Raw genomic sequence first — 15,041 nt, 5'->3', positions numbered from 1 at the left:
TTTAAGTTGTTTTCATAAATAATTAGATGGCTAACTTCAATTTTTTTTTAGGGAACACTAGTCAGAAGACAATGAGGTATCATTATGAAGGCCATTTTATATTTTCACCAAATAGAATATATGAAAATGGTAGGTTCATGGAGAAACCTAATTTTGATGTTGATTTCATCTCATTTTTTGATATATTGGATGACTTGAAAAAGGATTGTGGATTTGATGTTATAAAAGGAGATAAATTTTATTACTTGAAAGCTGATAAAGCTCTTAGTGATCTTGATGCATTGATAGAGGTTAAAGATGATAAGATATGAAAAATATGATGGATAGTTATAAGAAGTTCCCTTCGAAACCCATTGATATATACACTCTATTTCGAGATTATGATATTTTACCAAATGGACTTGGTGACGAGCTACCCGCAGTTACAGTTGGATCACACTTCTAATCAACTTCAAAATCCAAATGCAACTGCAGCAACAGGTTTACTCATTTAATTTTATTTAAACAATTGATTATGTTTACTTGTTCTATATACAGAAATTCTTGTTATTATATGATTATTATTTTACTTTTGTTTTGAAATAGGTTCTAATACAATTAAAAGAAAAACTAGAGGACCAACACGATGCTTGAAAATCACATAATTGGAGAATGGGCAAAAATTGCCAGTAGAATTTGATGAAGATGATCAAGCTATTGGTGATAATACTACTACATTTATTTGGTTTTTAGGACAAACTATTAGAAGTGTGCCATGTTGTCCATTGCAAGTGAAACAATGGAATAAGATTACCGATGATAAGCTCGACCACATGTGGTCTACCATATTGGTACGAAAATTTATATTAAATTACATCCATTATAAAATGATTATAATTTTTTTAATTCTATTAAGTATCATCATCTTTGTTTCTTACTTCTATACTAAAAGGAAAAGTTCACTTTTGAGTATTCTGATGCAAGAAAGGGAGCAATTTTCGGTCATATGAATGCACTATATAGGTAGTATACGCATAAGTTGAAGAAGAAGTACTTTGATTCAAAGGCAACGTATTCACTTCGTCTCCGAAACAAGCCTAAGGATATGGATGTAAAAGATTGGAAGTATTTGGTTAATCTTTGGACAGAAAATGCATTTCAGGTATTAAAAATTCGTGTAAAATTTAATAATTTATTTTATATGAATTCAGTTTCTGTTAGCTAACATAAATTCTGAAAATATTTCATTATTTTTCTTTAGGAGAGAAGCAATAAAAATAAGACAAATAGATGCAAGCGTTCTATGCCGCCATACACGGGGACAAAAAGCTTTGCTCGGCTGAGAGATCATATGGTATGAGTTTGTTTTTATTTTATTAGTATTATAGTATTTTTTATTAATTAAATGATACATAAATAATCCCTTGTTACTGCTGTCGTTTTGTGGACTATGGCTAGAAAGAAACAAAATAGTATTTGATAATTCTAGTTTAGAGCTTGAGAAAGTTTATGATTTGATCTTTTATGGATCTTTTATTTGGTTTAAGATGTGCCTAGCTTTCCTTATTCCTTAATCCAAATTCTTTTTAGTAGCTCAACAATCAAGAACTGGTCAACCTGTAATGGTATAAACTAGCTGCTTCTTGTTATTCTTTGTATTCTGCTATAACTCTCAAAGTTCTAATAAAAGCTATTTTTATCAAAAAAAAAATAATAATAATGCCTTTTGAAGTTCATATGATTGTTAGAACTTTTTGATATGCCATTTACTATTTTTTCTATAAATGCCTAATTAGACTCAGACTGCCGTTATTAACCTTCATTTCCCACATCAAAACAAATCCCCTTTTTCTTTATGCTCATTAAAGTTAAACATGGTAATTTTTTAGTAGTATTAGATTAGACAGCAAACACCATTAATAACTCACTCATTTAATGGTGGAATTTGACCATGTTTAATATTCTAAATATAGGAATGAATTATGATTGGTCAACCCTATGAGCATCCAAACTTGTAGAGTAAATAATAATCAACAGTATTATGAATTTTAACGCTTGAATTGATATCATTAGCTGTAAAAATGTTAGCTCTTTTATACAAGTTTTGTTTATCTGCAGCATATTTGTAGTTAAGTCAATTGACTCTTTTACGGAAAGTTTGGTTTTGCTTGAACTCAAATCTTTATTGATATAGATCTATGATAAACTAATACTAATTGTTATATTTATTTGAACAGAAGAAAAAAAATGGAAAAACACCTTCTCGCTTAGAGCTTTTTCTTGAATCCAGAAAGAGAAAGCAAGGCAAAGAAATTGATCCAATATCACAAGAAGCCATTGTAATACTTTTTACATATGTTTTATTTATTTGTTATGTATTTTATGCTATATTTTTATTTTTTTAATATCAATAAATATAAATATCTCTATAGGAAAAGTTTCAGCAACTAAAAAAACAACGAGAAGAAGGACAAATTTCACTGGATGATGATGCTATGTTTGCTGATGTACTTGGGCCAGAAAAAAATGGTTATGTACGTGCTTATGGCCCTGAAAAAAATGTCACGGAATATTTTGATGCTAGACCTACAAAGATAGAACTACTTAGACAACTTGATACTTCAAGAAGAGAAGCAAACGAGCGTGTCCAACAAATTCAAAAAGAAGCAAGTGAACAAGTAAATGATGTTAAGAAGCAAATGGATGAGAAACTTGCAGAGATAAATAGAATATGGGAGCAGAAATTCAAGATGCTTTTGGAGAAAAATAATAATATTGCATCAGTAAGTGATTAAAAACTAAGTCTCATTTTTTCTAATATAAGAATTTTTGTAAGCTATATAACTAGTATGAACCTTATCTATTTTATATAATTTTGTTATTAATATTTTCAAATAAAATTTTATACAGTCTATGGAGGATTCCCAAGATGATGAAATCAGAGGATGATTTGCAGTATATTTGAAGTTTTGGATTTTGAAGCAGCAAGCAGCCTTATTGTAATACCCGGCTCGAGTCCGGCATCGGAATTCCTGTAGTCCGGTGGAATCTCGGGTGTCGGAACCCTCGAGAAGGGTAATACATATAGTTTTTCCGGTGTTTTTACTTGTTTTCATGTTTTGAAGTGTGAAAAGACTTGAGTTTTGAAAGAAAAGCAACAAGGGAGAAATGCAAAGGTTCGGCCGCCGAAGGTCACTTTCGGCCGCCGAACATTGCATGGTTGCGGCTTCACGTTCGGCTGCCGAAGGTGGTCTGGCCAGCCACCTATAAAAGGGCCAAGGGTCGGTGGAAGGAGGTTATTTCTCCTCCACTTGCAGCCAGAGGTGAGTTTCAGCCTCTCCTACGTTGACTTTCATGTTTTCCATGATTTTCAGCAAATCTTTCAAGAGTTTTAAGAGTTTTGGTGACTTATGAAGGTTTTGAGCAAAAGAAGCAAGTTTTGAAGCTTAGAGCTTTGGAAGAGCTTTTCTTCATATCTCCACGTTAGGATCCTTCATCCTCAAGTTGTGTAAGAGGTAAGTGAAGATCCTGAGCTTCTTTGATGGTTTTGAAAGGTTTTATGAAGTTTGTATGGGTAGTTTGCATGTTTAGGTTTAGGTGAGGTTTTTGGTGATTTGTGGTGTTCCAGCATGTTTAAGTGTTATGTGCTATGTTTGTTTGGGGTTTTAGGGTAGTTTTAGACCCCTTTGTGCATATATATGTGTATATGCTAGTTGGGAGTAGTTGAAATGCATGTTTGTAGGTTTTTGGGCAAAGTTTGCATGAAACAGAGCAGGGTTCTGCCCTTCGGGCAAAACCAGGTTCGGCCGCCGAAGGCAGGTTCGGCCGCCGAACCCTTTGTGGAAGCAGTTCGGCTGCCAAAGGTTGCCCCCGAAAGCTAGGCTTTCGGTTTAGAAAGGGACTTTCGGCCGCCGAAAGAGGGAGTTCGGCCGCCGAAAGTGTGTGAGTTTCGTCTCTGGACGAGACCTTCGGCCGCCGAAGGTGCCGCCGAACATGCATGAGTTTCGTCTCTGGAGTGGGGTTTCGGCCGCCGAACCTGCCGCCGAAAGTGCCCTGTCCAGCTTTCTTTTGCATGTTTTATGTGATGGTTTGAGGTTTGTTTAGAGGGGTTTTGGGGAGTTTCGTAGAGATGTTCTTGAGTGAGTTTAATCCCTCATTTGAGTCCACCTGTGTAGGTACGGACCAGAGGAATCAGGGAGGGCAGCAGTGAGTCCAGTGTCAGAACCTGCAGAGTCAGTGCAGAGAGAACCAGGTGAGTGGAACTTAACTTAATGTTTTAATCTGACAACTGAGTATTTTAGCATGCTTCATGCATCATGAATATGCTCTAGGGTGAGTGCATTAGTGTACACAAAGATGATGCATTGCATTTATCCTTGTACTTGGCATGGCTCCTTGTACATTGCTTATGTGAGACGGCACGGACTTCGTGAGGATTCATTAGCCCTCAGAGGAAAGACCTGGAACAGCCCTACGGGGACCAGGCACATACACAAAGACCTGGAACAGCCCTACGGGGACCAGCCACATGGTACTCCGGTACCCCAGATGAGATAGAGGGAGTTTTGATCCGTCCGGCCGAGGTGATGTGATTATGTGTTGCATTCCATGAGAGCATGTTTTATCACCTGTTATTTATTACTATTCTACTCACTGGGCTATCGTAGCTCATCCCTCTCCCCTAACTCCAGTTGTGCAGGTTCAGAGGTCAGAGAGAACTCAGCAGGGTACAGGAAGAGTACAGAGTGGTGTAATAGCTAGTGTGGACATGTAAATGTATAGAGATCGTGTATCTGTACAGTGTATAGCATAGTGCTTGACTTATAAGAGTTGTAATCCCTTTGTGGAGTCACATGATCAGTTTTGTATGTTTCTTTATTGTTGTATGTTTATGAGCAAAACCAGGCTTAACAGTATGAGTTTGATCCGCCTAGAGCCATGAGGAGCTCTAGGAGGGATGAGTAGAGAACAGAAAGAGTGCATGCACAGGTTAAGCCTTGGAATGCAGAAAAGTTTTATGTTTTTACAGCAAATGTATGATCATGTATGGGATTTCACAGGTATACAGATAGGATAGCAGGCTTACTACGGGTCCCGGCGACCTTAAGTCGATCTGGATCCTAGTGCCGGTGGCAGTTCGGTTTCCGGGCTGTTACAGATTGGTATCAGAGCCCTAGGTTCACATGGTCGGACCTATAGAGAGAGAGTTGGGCTCATAGAGAGGTTTAGCAGGTCAAGCACCATAGGAAAAACATGTCCACGAGGATAGGATGTTATGCTGATGTGCAATGCCCTGAGTTATGCATGTGCATGTTTTTGATGTGTTGCTGATGTGTTATGTGATTTGTTGTTTTCCAGAACGTGAAGATGCGAGGAACTCGTCGATCCGCGAGATTGACTGGAGTCCCACCTGTAAGTGAGGGTACAGCTGCTCGTCCACCTGCCTTGCCAAGGGCAAGATCGCACAGGTCAAGCAGGGAAGGAACGTCACGAGACCCTAGAAGGTCTTCTGACGAGAGCAGGAGAGGAGTAAGCAGAGGGGGAAGGTCAGTAGAAGAAAGAGGTGTGATGGAAGAGGATCAGAGTAGAGATGCAAGTATGGGTGTAGGAAGGTCAGAAGAAGGTATGGGGGAGTCCCAGGGAGGCATGCAGGCCTCGGGGTTTGGCTATCCACCCTTTCCACAGGGCCCAGAGTATCCGATGGGAGGCACGTCGGATTACTCCAGCTTTGCCCCATATCCACCCTACATGCCCTATATGCCCTATCCTTCCTTTTATCCACCATATCACATGTATCCACCCCCACCTGCTCATCCAAGTCCAGTACAACCTGTAGTGAGGGAACCAGTTCCTCCACCACCACCTCCTGAACCAGTAGCCCCTGTTGTGGGAGCACAACAACCCAGTTCTTCCGGGGGAAGTAAGGTGAAGATGACCGAGTACTTAAAGTTGGATGCTCCTAAATTCAATACAGGAGATGATCCTTTTGAGTATCTCAGTGCAGTCAGAATGATAACAAGTGAGTTAGGAGCAGATGATGGTAGAGCCATTGAGATGGCAGGGTTCACGTTAAAGTGTAAGAAAGCTAGAGAATGGTTCAAGAACTATGTGGACCCGAGACTTGAGAGTATGACATGGGAAGAGTTCGCCAACGAATTTGCTGGATGGGCTTTTCCTGACAGTTCTAGGGAACGAAAAGTTGTGGAGTTTGAGCAGTTGAGACAGACGGAAGAGATGAGTGTTGATGAATATACAGATAAGTTCCTGGAATTGTTGCCATATGTCGGTCAGGCATATGATACAGATCAGAAGAAGGCAAAGAGATATGCCACAAGGCTTCATCCCAGGTATTTCTCTTTGATTCTTCATGCGGAGAAGGAAAGTTTCCACTCTATTGTGGATGCTGCTAGAAAGATGGAGGCCAGTGCCATAAGTCAAGGTGTAGTTAAGGCACAGTCTTCTGGTGTTAAACCAGGTTCCTCCTCACAGAGTACGGTAAGTGCAAGTAAGAAGAGATGGGAGAAATTCAGAGGAAAGAGAGGCAAGTTCTGGAACAGGCTTAAGTCGGGTCTGGGAATGAGTAGTGGCTCCAGTTCTGGCGCAGATTTTCCAGTGTGCAAGAGGTGTGGCAAACAGCATAGAGGAGCTTGTCAGTTGGGATCCACAGCCTGCTATAGATGTGGGCAGGAGGGACATTATGCACGGGAATGTCCTCAGGCGACTTTGGTTGCACCATCCCAGCAGATGAGTACGGGCAGTGTAGTACAGCCAGTAGCTTCAGCCATACCACCAAGCAGTGGCAGAGGAAGAGGAAGAGGGGCAGCCTCTTCATCAGGGATGGGTTCCCGAGGTGCAGGTCCGTCAGCCCCAGCACGGATTTTCACCCTGACTCAGCAGGAGGCAGACACGTCGAACACGGTGGTGTCAGGTAATCTCATCATTGGGTGTTCAGAGGTGTATGCTTTAATGGACCCCGGTGCTTCTCACTCTTTCATTTCTTCTAGAGCTGCAGAGAGGTTGGGTCTGATGGTGTCTGAGTTAGAGTGTCCTCTATGGGTCAGTGGACCCAAATGTGATCCATCTTTGGCAGAGTCAGTCTGTCGGTTCAGTCCGGTGTGCATAGAGGGTAGATACCTTCCAGCTGACCTGGTGGTTCTAGAGTTGACAGATTTTGATGTCATTCTAGGGATGGATTGGTTATCTACGTATGATGCTACCCTGAACTGTAGAGACAAGGTAGTCAGTGTCAGAGACCAGGATGGGTCAGAGTGTGTCTTCAGAGGAGACAGGAGAGGGACACCTAGGGGTTTGATATCAGCCCTCCAGGCTCGTAGGATGTTAAGGAAGGGGTGTCAGGGGTTCCTAGCTTATGTGAGAGAGCTAGACAGTCAGGTTAGGGAACCATCCTCAGTACCAGTTGTTAGAGACTTCCTCGATTTGTTTCCTGAAGAGCTTCCAGGACTACCACCGGATAGGGAAATAGAGTTCGAGATTGAGTTGATGCCCAATGCCAGACCGATCTCTATTCCTCCCTACAGGATGGCACCAGCAGAGTTGCGAGAGTTGAAAGAGCAGTTACAGGATTTGGTAGCTAAGGGTTTCATCCGCCCGAGTACCTCACCCTGGGGTGCTCCAGTATTGTTTGTCAGAAAGAAGGATGGACCTCTTAGACTTTGTGTCGACTACAGACAGTTGAACAAAGTCACTATCAAAAACAAGTATCCTTTACCCAGGATCGATGATCTATTCGACCAGCTGGCAGGAGCAGGTTGTTTTTCTAAAATAGATCTGAGATCCGGATACCACCAGTTGAAGATCAGGGAAGGAGATGTATCCAAGACTGCTTTCAGAACCAGATATGGGCATTATGAGTTCCTTGTGATGCCGTTCGGGTTGACTAACGCCCCTGCAGCATTCATGGATCTCATGAACAGGGTTTTCAGGGAGTACTTGGATCGTTTTGTGATCGTCTTTATTGATGATATCTTGGTGTACTCCAGGAATGCAGAGGAGCATGCCCATCATCTGCGGATAGTGCTGCAAACCTTAAGAGAGCATGGCTTATATGCCAAGTTCTCCAAGTGCGAGTTCTGGTTAAGGAGCATTTCCTTTTTGGGACATGTTGTATCAGAGGACGGTATAGCAGTAGATCCCAAAAAGGTAGAGGCAGTAGCCAACTGGCCTACACCCACTACAGTGACAGAGATCAAGAGTTTTCTGGGTTTGGCAGGCTACTATCGGAGGTTTGTTCAGAACTTCTCGAAGATAGCTGCTCCTATGACCAGACTGACCAGAAAGAATCAGAAGTTCATATGGTCAGAGGATTGTGAGGAGAGTTTTGCAGAGTTGAAGAGACGGTTAACTTCAGCACCGGTGTTAGCTCTGCCGATTAGTGATGAAGATTTCACAGTGTTCTGTGATGCATCCCGAGTGGGATTAGGTTGTGTGTTGATGCAGAATGACAAAGTGATAGCTTATGCTTCTAGACAGCTGAAGAAGCACGAGCTGAATTACCCGACACACGATCTGGAGATGGCAGCTGTTATCTTTGCACTTAAGATGTGGAGGCATTACCTCTATGGGGTAAAATGTGAGATCTATACGGATCATAAGAGCCTGCAGCACATCTTAAGTCAGAGAGAGTTAAACTTGAGGCAGAGACGGTGGGTAGAATTGCTCAGTGATTACGATTGCAAGATCCAGTATCATCCGGGCAAGGCGAATGTTGTAGCTGATGCCTTAAGCCGAAAGTCACTTGGCAGTTTATCCCACATTGCAGTAGAGAGAAGACCGGTGGTGAAGGATTTCTACAAGCTCGTGGAAGACGGGTTACAGTTGCAGTTATCTGGTACAGGTGTTTTGCTCGCACAGATGAGAGTGACACCAGTGTTTCTAGAGCAAGTGGCTCTGAAACAGCACGAAGACCCCGAGTTAGTGAAGATTGCCAGGACTATTCAGTCGGGCAACAGTGCAGAGTTCAGATTTGACGGTGAGGGGATTCTTCGGCACGGTAAGAGGTTATGTGTACCAGATGATAGCAGTTTGAAGGCAGACATTCTGAGGGAAGCTCATAATGCGAGGTATAGCATTCACCCGGGAGCCACCAAGATGTATCAAGATCTGAGAAGGGTATATTGGTGGCCCGCAATGAAGAGAGAAGTGGCACAGTTCGTGTCAGCCTGCGAGACATGTCAAAGGGTGAAGTTAGAGCACCAGAAGCCGGCTGGAATGCTTAACCCACTGCCGATTCCAGAATGGAAATGGGAGAACATAGCGATGGATTTTGTAGTGGGGTTACCGGCGACGTCTAACAGACTAGACTCCATATGGGTGATTGTGGATAGACTCACTAAATCTGCTCATTTCATTCCAGTCAGGAGTAACTACTCTGTGGACAAGTTGGCACAGGTATATGTCGACGAGATAATAAGGTTGCATGGAGTTCCAGTGTCGATAGTATCAGATCGAGGACCTCAGTTCACCTCCAGGTTTTGGCGGAGTCTGCAAACGGAAATGGGTACAAGGTTGGATTTCAGCACTGCTTTCCATCCACAGACAGACGGTCAGTCAGAGAGAACCATCCAGACCATTGAAGATATGCTGAGCATGTGTGTGTTAGACTTTGGCGGTTCTTGGAGGCAGCATCTACCTCTGGTGGAGTTTGCCTACAACAACAGCCATCATGCTAGCATAGGGATGGCCCCTTATGAAGCTTTGTATGGGAGGAAGTGCCGAACACCTGTTTGCTGGGAAGAGGTAGGAGAGAAAACTCTTGCAGGGCCAGAGTTAATTGAAATAACCAGCAAGTTAGTGCCTATCATCAGAGAGAGAATCAGAACAGCTGTAAGCAGACAGAAAAGTTATGCAGACATCCGTAGGAAGCAGATAGAGTTCCAGGAGGGGGATATGGTATTGCTCAAGGTGTCTCCGATGAAGGGAGTGGTTCGGTTTGGAAAGAAGGGTAAACTGGCCCCACGGTACATTGGTCCCTTTGAGATCTTGCAGAAGATCGGGCCTGTATCGTATAAGCTAGATTTACCGGCTTCTATGGAACGAATTCACCCGGTATTCCATGTTTCTATGTTGAGAAAATTTGTGTCAGATCCAGAGAAGGTTCTTAGTGAACCTGAGGTGGAAATCTTAAGTGATCTCACCTATGTAGAGCAGCCAGTGCGGATCCTTGACACCCAGAGCAGAAAGTTGAGAAACAAGGAGATACCAATGGTGAAAGTTTTGTGGAACCACCACAACCTAGAAGAGTGCACGTGGGAGACTCGGGAGTCCATGCTCCAGCAATACCCATATCTGTTTTGAGGTTAGTTTTCCCCTTTTCTATGTGTTTATGTTGTGTTAGGGACATTCGGGGACGAATGTTCTTAAGGGGGGGAGAATGTAATACCCGGCTCGAGTCCGGCATCGGAATTCCTGTAGTCCGGTGGAATCTCGGGTGTCGGAACCCTCGAGAAGGGTAATACATATAGTTTTTCCGGTGTTTTTACTTGTTTTCATGTTTTGAAGTGTGAAAAGACTTGAGTTTTGAAAGAAAAGCAACAAGGGAGAAATGCAAAGGTTCGGCCGCCGAAGGTCACTTTCGGCCGCCGAACATTGCATGGTTGCGGCTTCACGTTCGGCTGCCGAAGGTGGTCTGGCCAGCCACCTATAAAAGGGCCAAGGGTCGGTGGAAGGAGGTTATTTCTCCTCCACTTGCAGCCAGAGGTGAGTTTCAGCCTCTCCTACGTTGACTTTCATGTTTTCCATGATTTTCAGCAAATCTTTCAAGAGTTTTAAGAGTTTTGGTGACTTATGAAGGTTTTGAGCAAAAGAAGCAAGTTTTGAAGCTTGGAGCTTTGGAAGAGCTTTTCTTCATATCTCCACGTTAGGATCCTTCATCCTCAAGTTGTGTAAGAGGTAAGTGAAGATCCTGAGCTTCTTTGATGGTTTTGAAAGGTTTTATGAAGTTTGTATGGGTAGTTTGCATGTTTAGGTTTAGGTGAGGTTTTTGGTGATTTGTGGTGTTCCAGCATGTTTAAGTGTTATGTGCTATGTTTGTTTGGGGTTTTAGGGTAGTTTTAGACCCCTTTGTGCATATATATGTGTATATGCTAGTTGGGAGTAGTTGAAATGCATGTTTGTAGGTTTTTGGGCAAAGTTTGCATGAAACAGAGCAGGGTTCTGCCCTTCGGGCAAAACCAGGTTCGGCCGCCGAAGGCAGGTTCGGCCGCCGAACCCTTTATGGAAGCAGTTCGGCTGCCAAAGGTTGCCCCCGAAAGCTAGGTTTTCGGTTTAGAAAGGGACTTTCGGCCGCCGAAAGAGGGAGTTCGGCCGCCGAAAGTGTGTGAGTTTCGTCTCTGGACGAGACCTTCGGCCGTCGAAGGTGCCGCCGAACATGCATGAGTTTCGTCTCTGGAGTGGGGTTTCGGCCGCCGAACCTGCCGCCGAAAGTGCCCTGTCCAGCTTTCTTTTGCATGTTTTATGTGATGGTTTGAGGTTTGTTTAGAGGGGTTTTGGGGAGTTTCGTAGAGATGTTCTTGAGTGAGTTTAGTCCCTCATTTGAGTCCACCTGTGTAGGTACGGACCAGAGGAATCAGGGAGGGCAGCAGTGAGTCCAGTGTCAGAACCTGCAGAGTCAGTGCAGAGAGAACCAGGTGAGTGGAACTTAACTTAATGTTTTAATCTGACAACTGAGTATTTTAGCATGCTTCATGCATCATGAATATGCTCTAGGGTGAGTGCATTAGTGTACACAAAGATGATGCATTGCATTTATCCTTGTACTTGGCATGGCTCCTTGTACATTGCTTATGTGAGACGGCACGGACTTCGTGAGGATTCATTAGCCCTCAGAGGAAAGACCTGGAACAGCCCTACGGGGACCAGGCACATACACAAAGACCTGGAACAGCCCTACGGGGACCAGGCACATGGTACTCCGGTACCCCAGATGAGATAGAGGGAGTTTTGATCCGTCCGGCCGAGGTGATGTGATTATGTGTTGCATTCCATGAGAGCATGTTTTATCACCTGTTATTTATTACTATTCTACTCACTGGGCTATCGTAGCTCATCCCTCTCCCCTAACTCCAGTTGTGCAGGTTCAGAGGTCAGAGAGAACTCAGCAGGGTACAGGAAGAGTACAGAGTGGTGTAATAGCTAGTGTGGACATGTAAATGTATAGAGATCGTGTATCTGTACAGTGTATAGCATAGTGCTTGACTTATAAGAGTTGTAATCCCTTTGTGGAGTCACATGATCAGTTTTGTATGTTTCTTTATTGTTGTATGTTTATGAGCAAAACCAGGCTTAACAGTATGAGTTTGATCCGCCTAGAGCCATGAGGAGCTCTAGGAGGGATGAGTAGAGAACAGAAAGAGTGCATGCACAGGTTAAGCCTTGGAATGCAGAAAAGTTTTATGTTTTTACAGCAAATGTATGATCATGTATGGGATTTCACAGGTATACAGACAGGATAGCAGGCTTACTACGGGTCCCGGCGACCTTAAGTCGATCTGGATCCTAGTGCCGGTGGCAGTTCGGTTTCCGGGCTGTTACACTTATAATACTACTTTTAGAAAATTTAGATATTAATATTAGTGTTAGTATAGTATTATAATTTCAAGTATTTTTAGTGTGATTGCTTTATGACTTAAATTAGTTTATTTTGGATATTAGTTATTTTGGATTAAATTTATTGTTATTTTATAATTGTCATTCTGATTGAGTCTTAATATTAATATATAATTATTTTATAAATTTAAATTTTAGCTAAATTTTTTATATAAATTTTATATTCTATTATAAATTTTACCAAAATTATTAATAGATAAATAACATATGTAATAGTAAATTATAATATAATCCCATTAAATAATAATAAATTAAATAAATATTACATTTTAGCTACAAATAATTAATAGTAGCCGTATGTACTATATTTAGAATAGCTTCTAATTAAATAATTTTGTGGCTTTATTCAATAGTTATAAAATAAAATTAAGTGTAACAATTATACTAGAACTTGTCACTTTCTTATTTTTGTGGCTATAAATTTTATTCTTGCCTTATAATTATTTAAATGTGGCTAATAGTAAATATTTTTTATCATACAATTAAGTTTATGGCTAAATTTAGATATGTTAGCCATAAAATTAATTTTGTAACTATACATAAGTTTAAATTGCCACATTATTATTTTTGTAACATAATCATAGCAAAATCACTTACAAAAAAAGTTGTTGTGGCAAAAAGAAAATGTAGTTACAAATATTCCATTCTCGTAGCTAATAACTAGCCACAATATTTATTTTTAATGGCAATATTTTTGCTTCATTTAAATAAAAAGTGTGACTATAAATATTTATTTTAGCCACAACATAGGTAAATCCTGTAACTAAACTTTAGTTATGCCACTTCTAGCTACGGCATGTCACGGGAAAAATGAGTTGTGGCAAAAGCATCTAGCCACCAAAATGCTATTTTTAGCTACAATTTATTTTGTGACAAGATATGGATAATGTTGTAGCCTTCGGCGGCAGAAAGTCCCTTCCAGAGACAAAACTCATGCATGTTCGGCGGCACCTTCGGCGGCCGAAACTCTCTTCCAAAGCCGAAAGTCCACTTTCGGGGGTAGGGTTCGGCAGCCAAACGCTTGCCTCCACAGGCAGGTTCGGCGGCCAAAAGTCCCTTCGGCTGCCGAACCTGAGTTCTTCCAAAATGGCAGAACTCAGCCATTCTATGCACATTTGCCTCCCAAACCATTCAAACATGCATTTGCTTATTCTACAACATGCATACACAAGCAAATAAGCATTTAGGGGTCTCAAACTATCTTAAACCCCAACACAAACACATAAGGCAACTCAAACAATAAACATTACTCAAAAACTCAACATTTACCCTAACAACATTCAACTAATTTAAACATGCATTTCTACCCCAAAAACTTTCATAAAACTTGTTTAAAACATGAAATGAGCTAAGGATCTACTCTTACCTCTTGGAGATCGAGAGGGGAGGTGATCTAAACTTGGAGATGGGAGAAATCTAGCTCCTTGGGTCTCCAAGCTCCAAAACATGATTTTAGCTCCAAAACTCTTCAAAACCAAGTTAGAACTCGTTAAAACTTGAAAGGTTGAGGAAAATCATCAAAATCAACCATAGGAGAGCATTGACTCACCGTTGGCCGAAAATAGGGGAGAAAGCTCGCCCGTTTCGGCCATGGAGCCCTTTTATAGGGGCTAGTCAGACCACCTTCGGAAGCCTAAAGTGCCTCCAAAACTCATGCAAGTTCGGCGGCCGAACATGAGGTTCGGCGGCCGAACCTGAGCCACTTTCGGAAGCCTAACTTGCCCCCCTAAACTATCCCATGTTCGGCGGCCGAACTTGAGGTTCGGCGGCCGAACCTGGAAATGTCTCCATGGTCTTTTTCATTCAAAACTCAATTTCTTTCTTACTTAAAACCATAAAACACATGAAAACATTTTATAAAAACATGTTTTTACCCTTCTAGAGGTTTCCGACATCCGAGATTCCACCGGACGGTAGGAATTCCGATACCGGAGTCTAGCCGGGTATTATAAATGGGATCATGAGAGAAAGACTTTTATGACTTATTGTCATGCTTGGTAAAAAAAAAATTGTGACATTCTGTGAAATTCTATGCATGTGTGAAAAGATGAGAAGAAATATGTGAAAAATTATATATACAATGTGTATCAGTCAGTATCTTCTTCCGAGCACTTTGGCTCTCAGGGATCTTCCGGGCTCTACGTTCTGATTTTTCGTTTGAGCTCTTTAATTCTCTAAATTAGCCACGTGCCCAGATCGTAAAGACAACTATCACTTTCGAATATGAAGAATCGAAGACCAACGGAAGGACCTCTGATGTAACACAATAATTGTCCAAAGTAAGTTATGAGTTGTCATCATAAGACAAGGCTGCGTGGTAAGAGTCTAATAAGTCGATATGTGGTCTCATCCATATAAATAAAGACCCGGATACTGTAACACTCAATCCTTTATCAAAGACTTGCGCTTCTCTCAAAAGGTCAAGTCTTTGCTTAAAG

The 15,041-nt window shown here is 41.7% G+C and overlaps 1 protein-coding gene across 1 annotated transcript; it reads left to right on the top strand.

Moving 5' to 3' along the window:
- The first annotated feature begins 57 nt into the window (after positions 1-57).
- LOC122723684 lies at positions 58-2,774 on the top strand. Its single transcript, XM_043956781.1, has 4 exons — positions 58-1,141; positions 1,241-1,333; positions 2,217-2,318; positions 2,412-2,774. The coding sequence occupies exons 1-4, from the start codon at positions 1,085-1,087 to the stop codon at positions 2,772-2,774; spliced, it is 615 nt and encodes a 204-aa protein (XP_043812716.1). The 5' UTR covers positions 58-1,084.
- The last annotated feature ends 12,267 nt before the right edge of the window (positions 2,775-15,041 follow it).

Source organism: Manihot esculenta, chromosome 5, assembly GCF_001659605.2.
Source record: "Manihot esculenta cultivar AM560-2 chromosome 5, M.esculenta_v8, whole genome shotgun sequence".
NCBI classification, from domain to species: domain Eukaryota; kingdom Viridiplantae; phylum Streptophyta; class Magnoliopsida; order Malpighiales; family Euphorbiaceae; genus Manihot; species Manihot esculenta.
The sequence above is the reverse complement of the archived record's forward strand: the minus strand, read 5'-3'. Positions and strand labels throughout refer to the sequence as shown.

Bases quoted from the DNA above. Each gene is read 5' to 3' on its own strand.
- LOC122723684 (XM_043956781.1), top strand. From the start codon at position 1,085: ATGGATGTAAAAGATTGGAAGTATTTGGTTAATCTTTGGACAGAAAAT. The intron at 1,142-1,240 runs GTATTAAAAATT...ATTTTTCTTTAG, and splicing joins GGACAGAAAATGCATTTCAG to GAGAGAAGCAATAAAAATAA. The intron at 2,319-2,411 runs GTAATACTTTTT...ATATCTCTATAG, and splicing joins CAATATCACAAGAAGCCATT to GAAAAGTTTCAGCAACTAAA.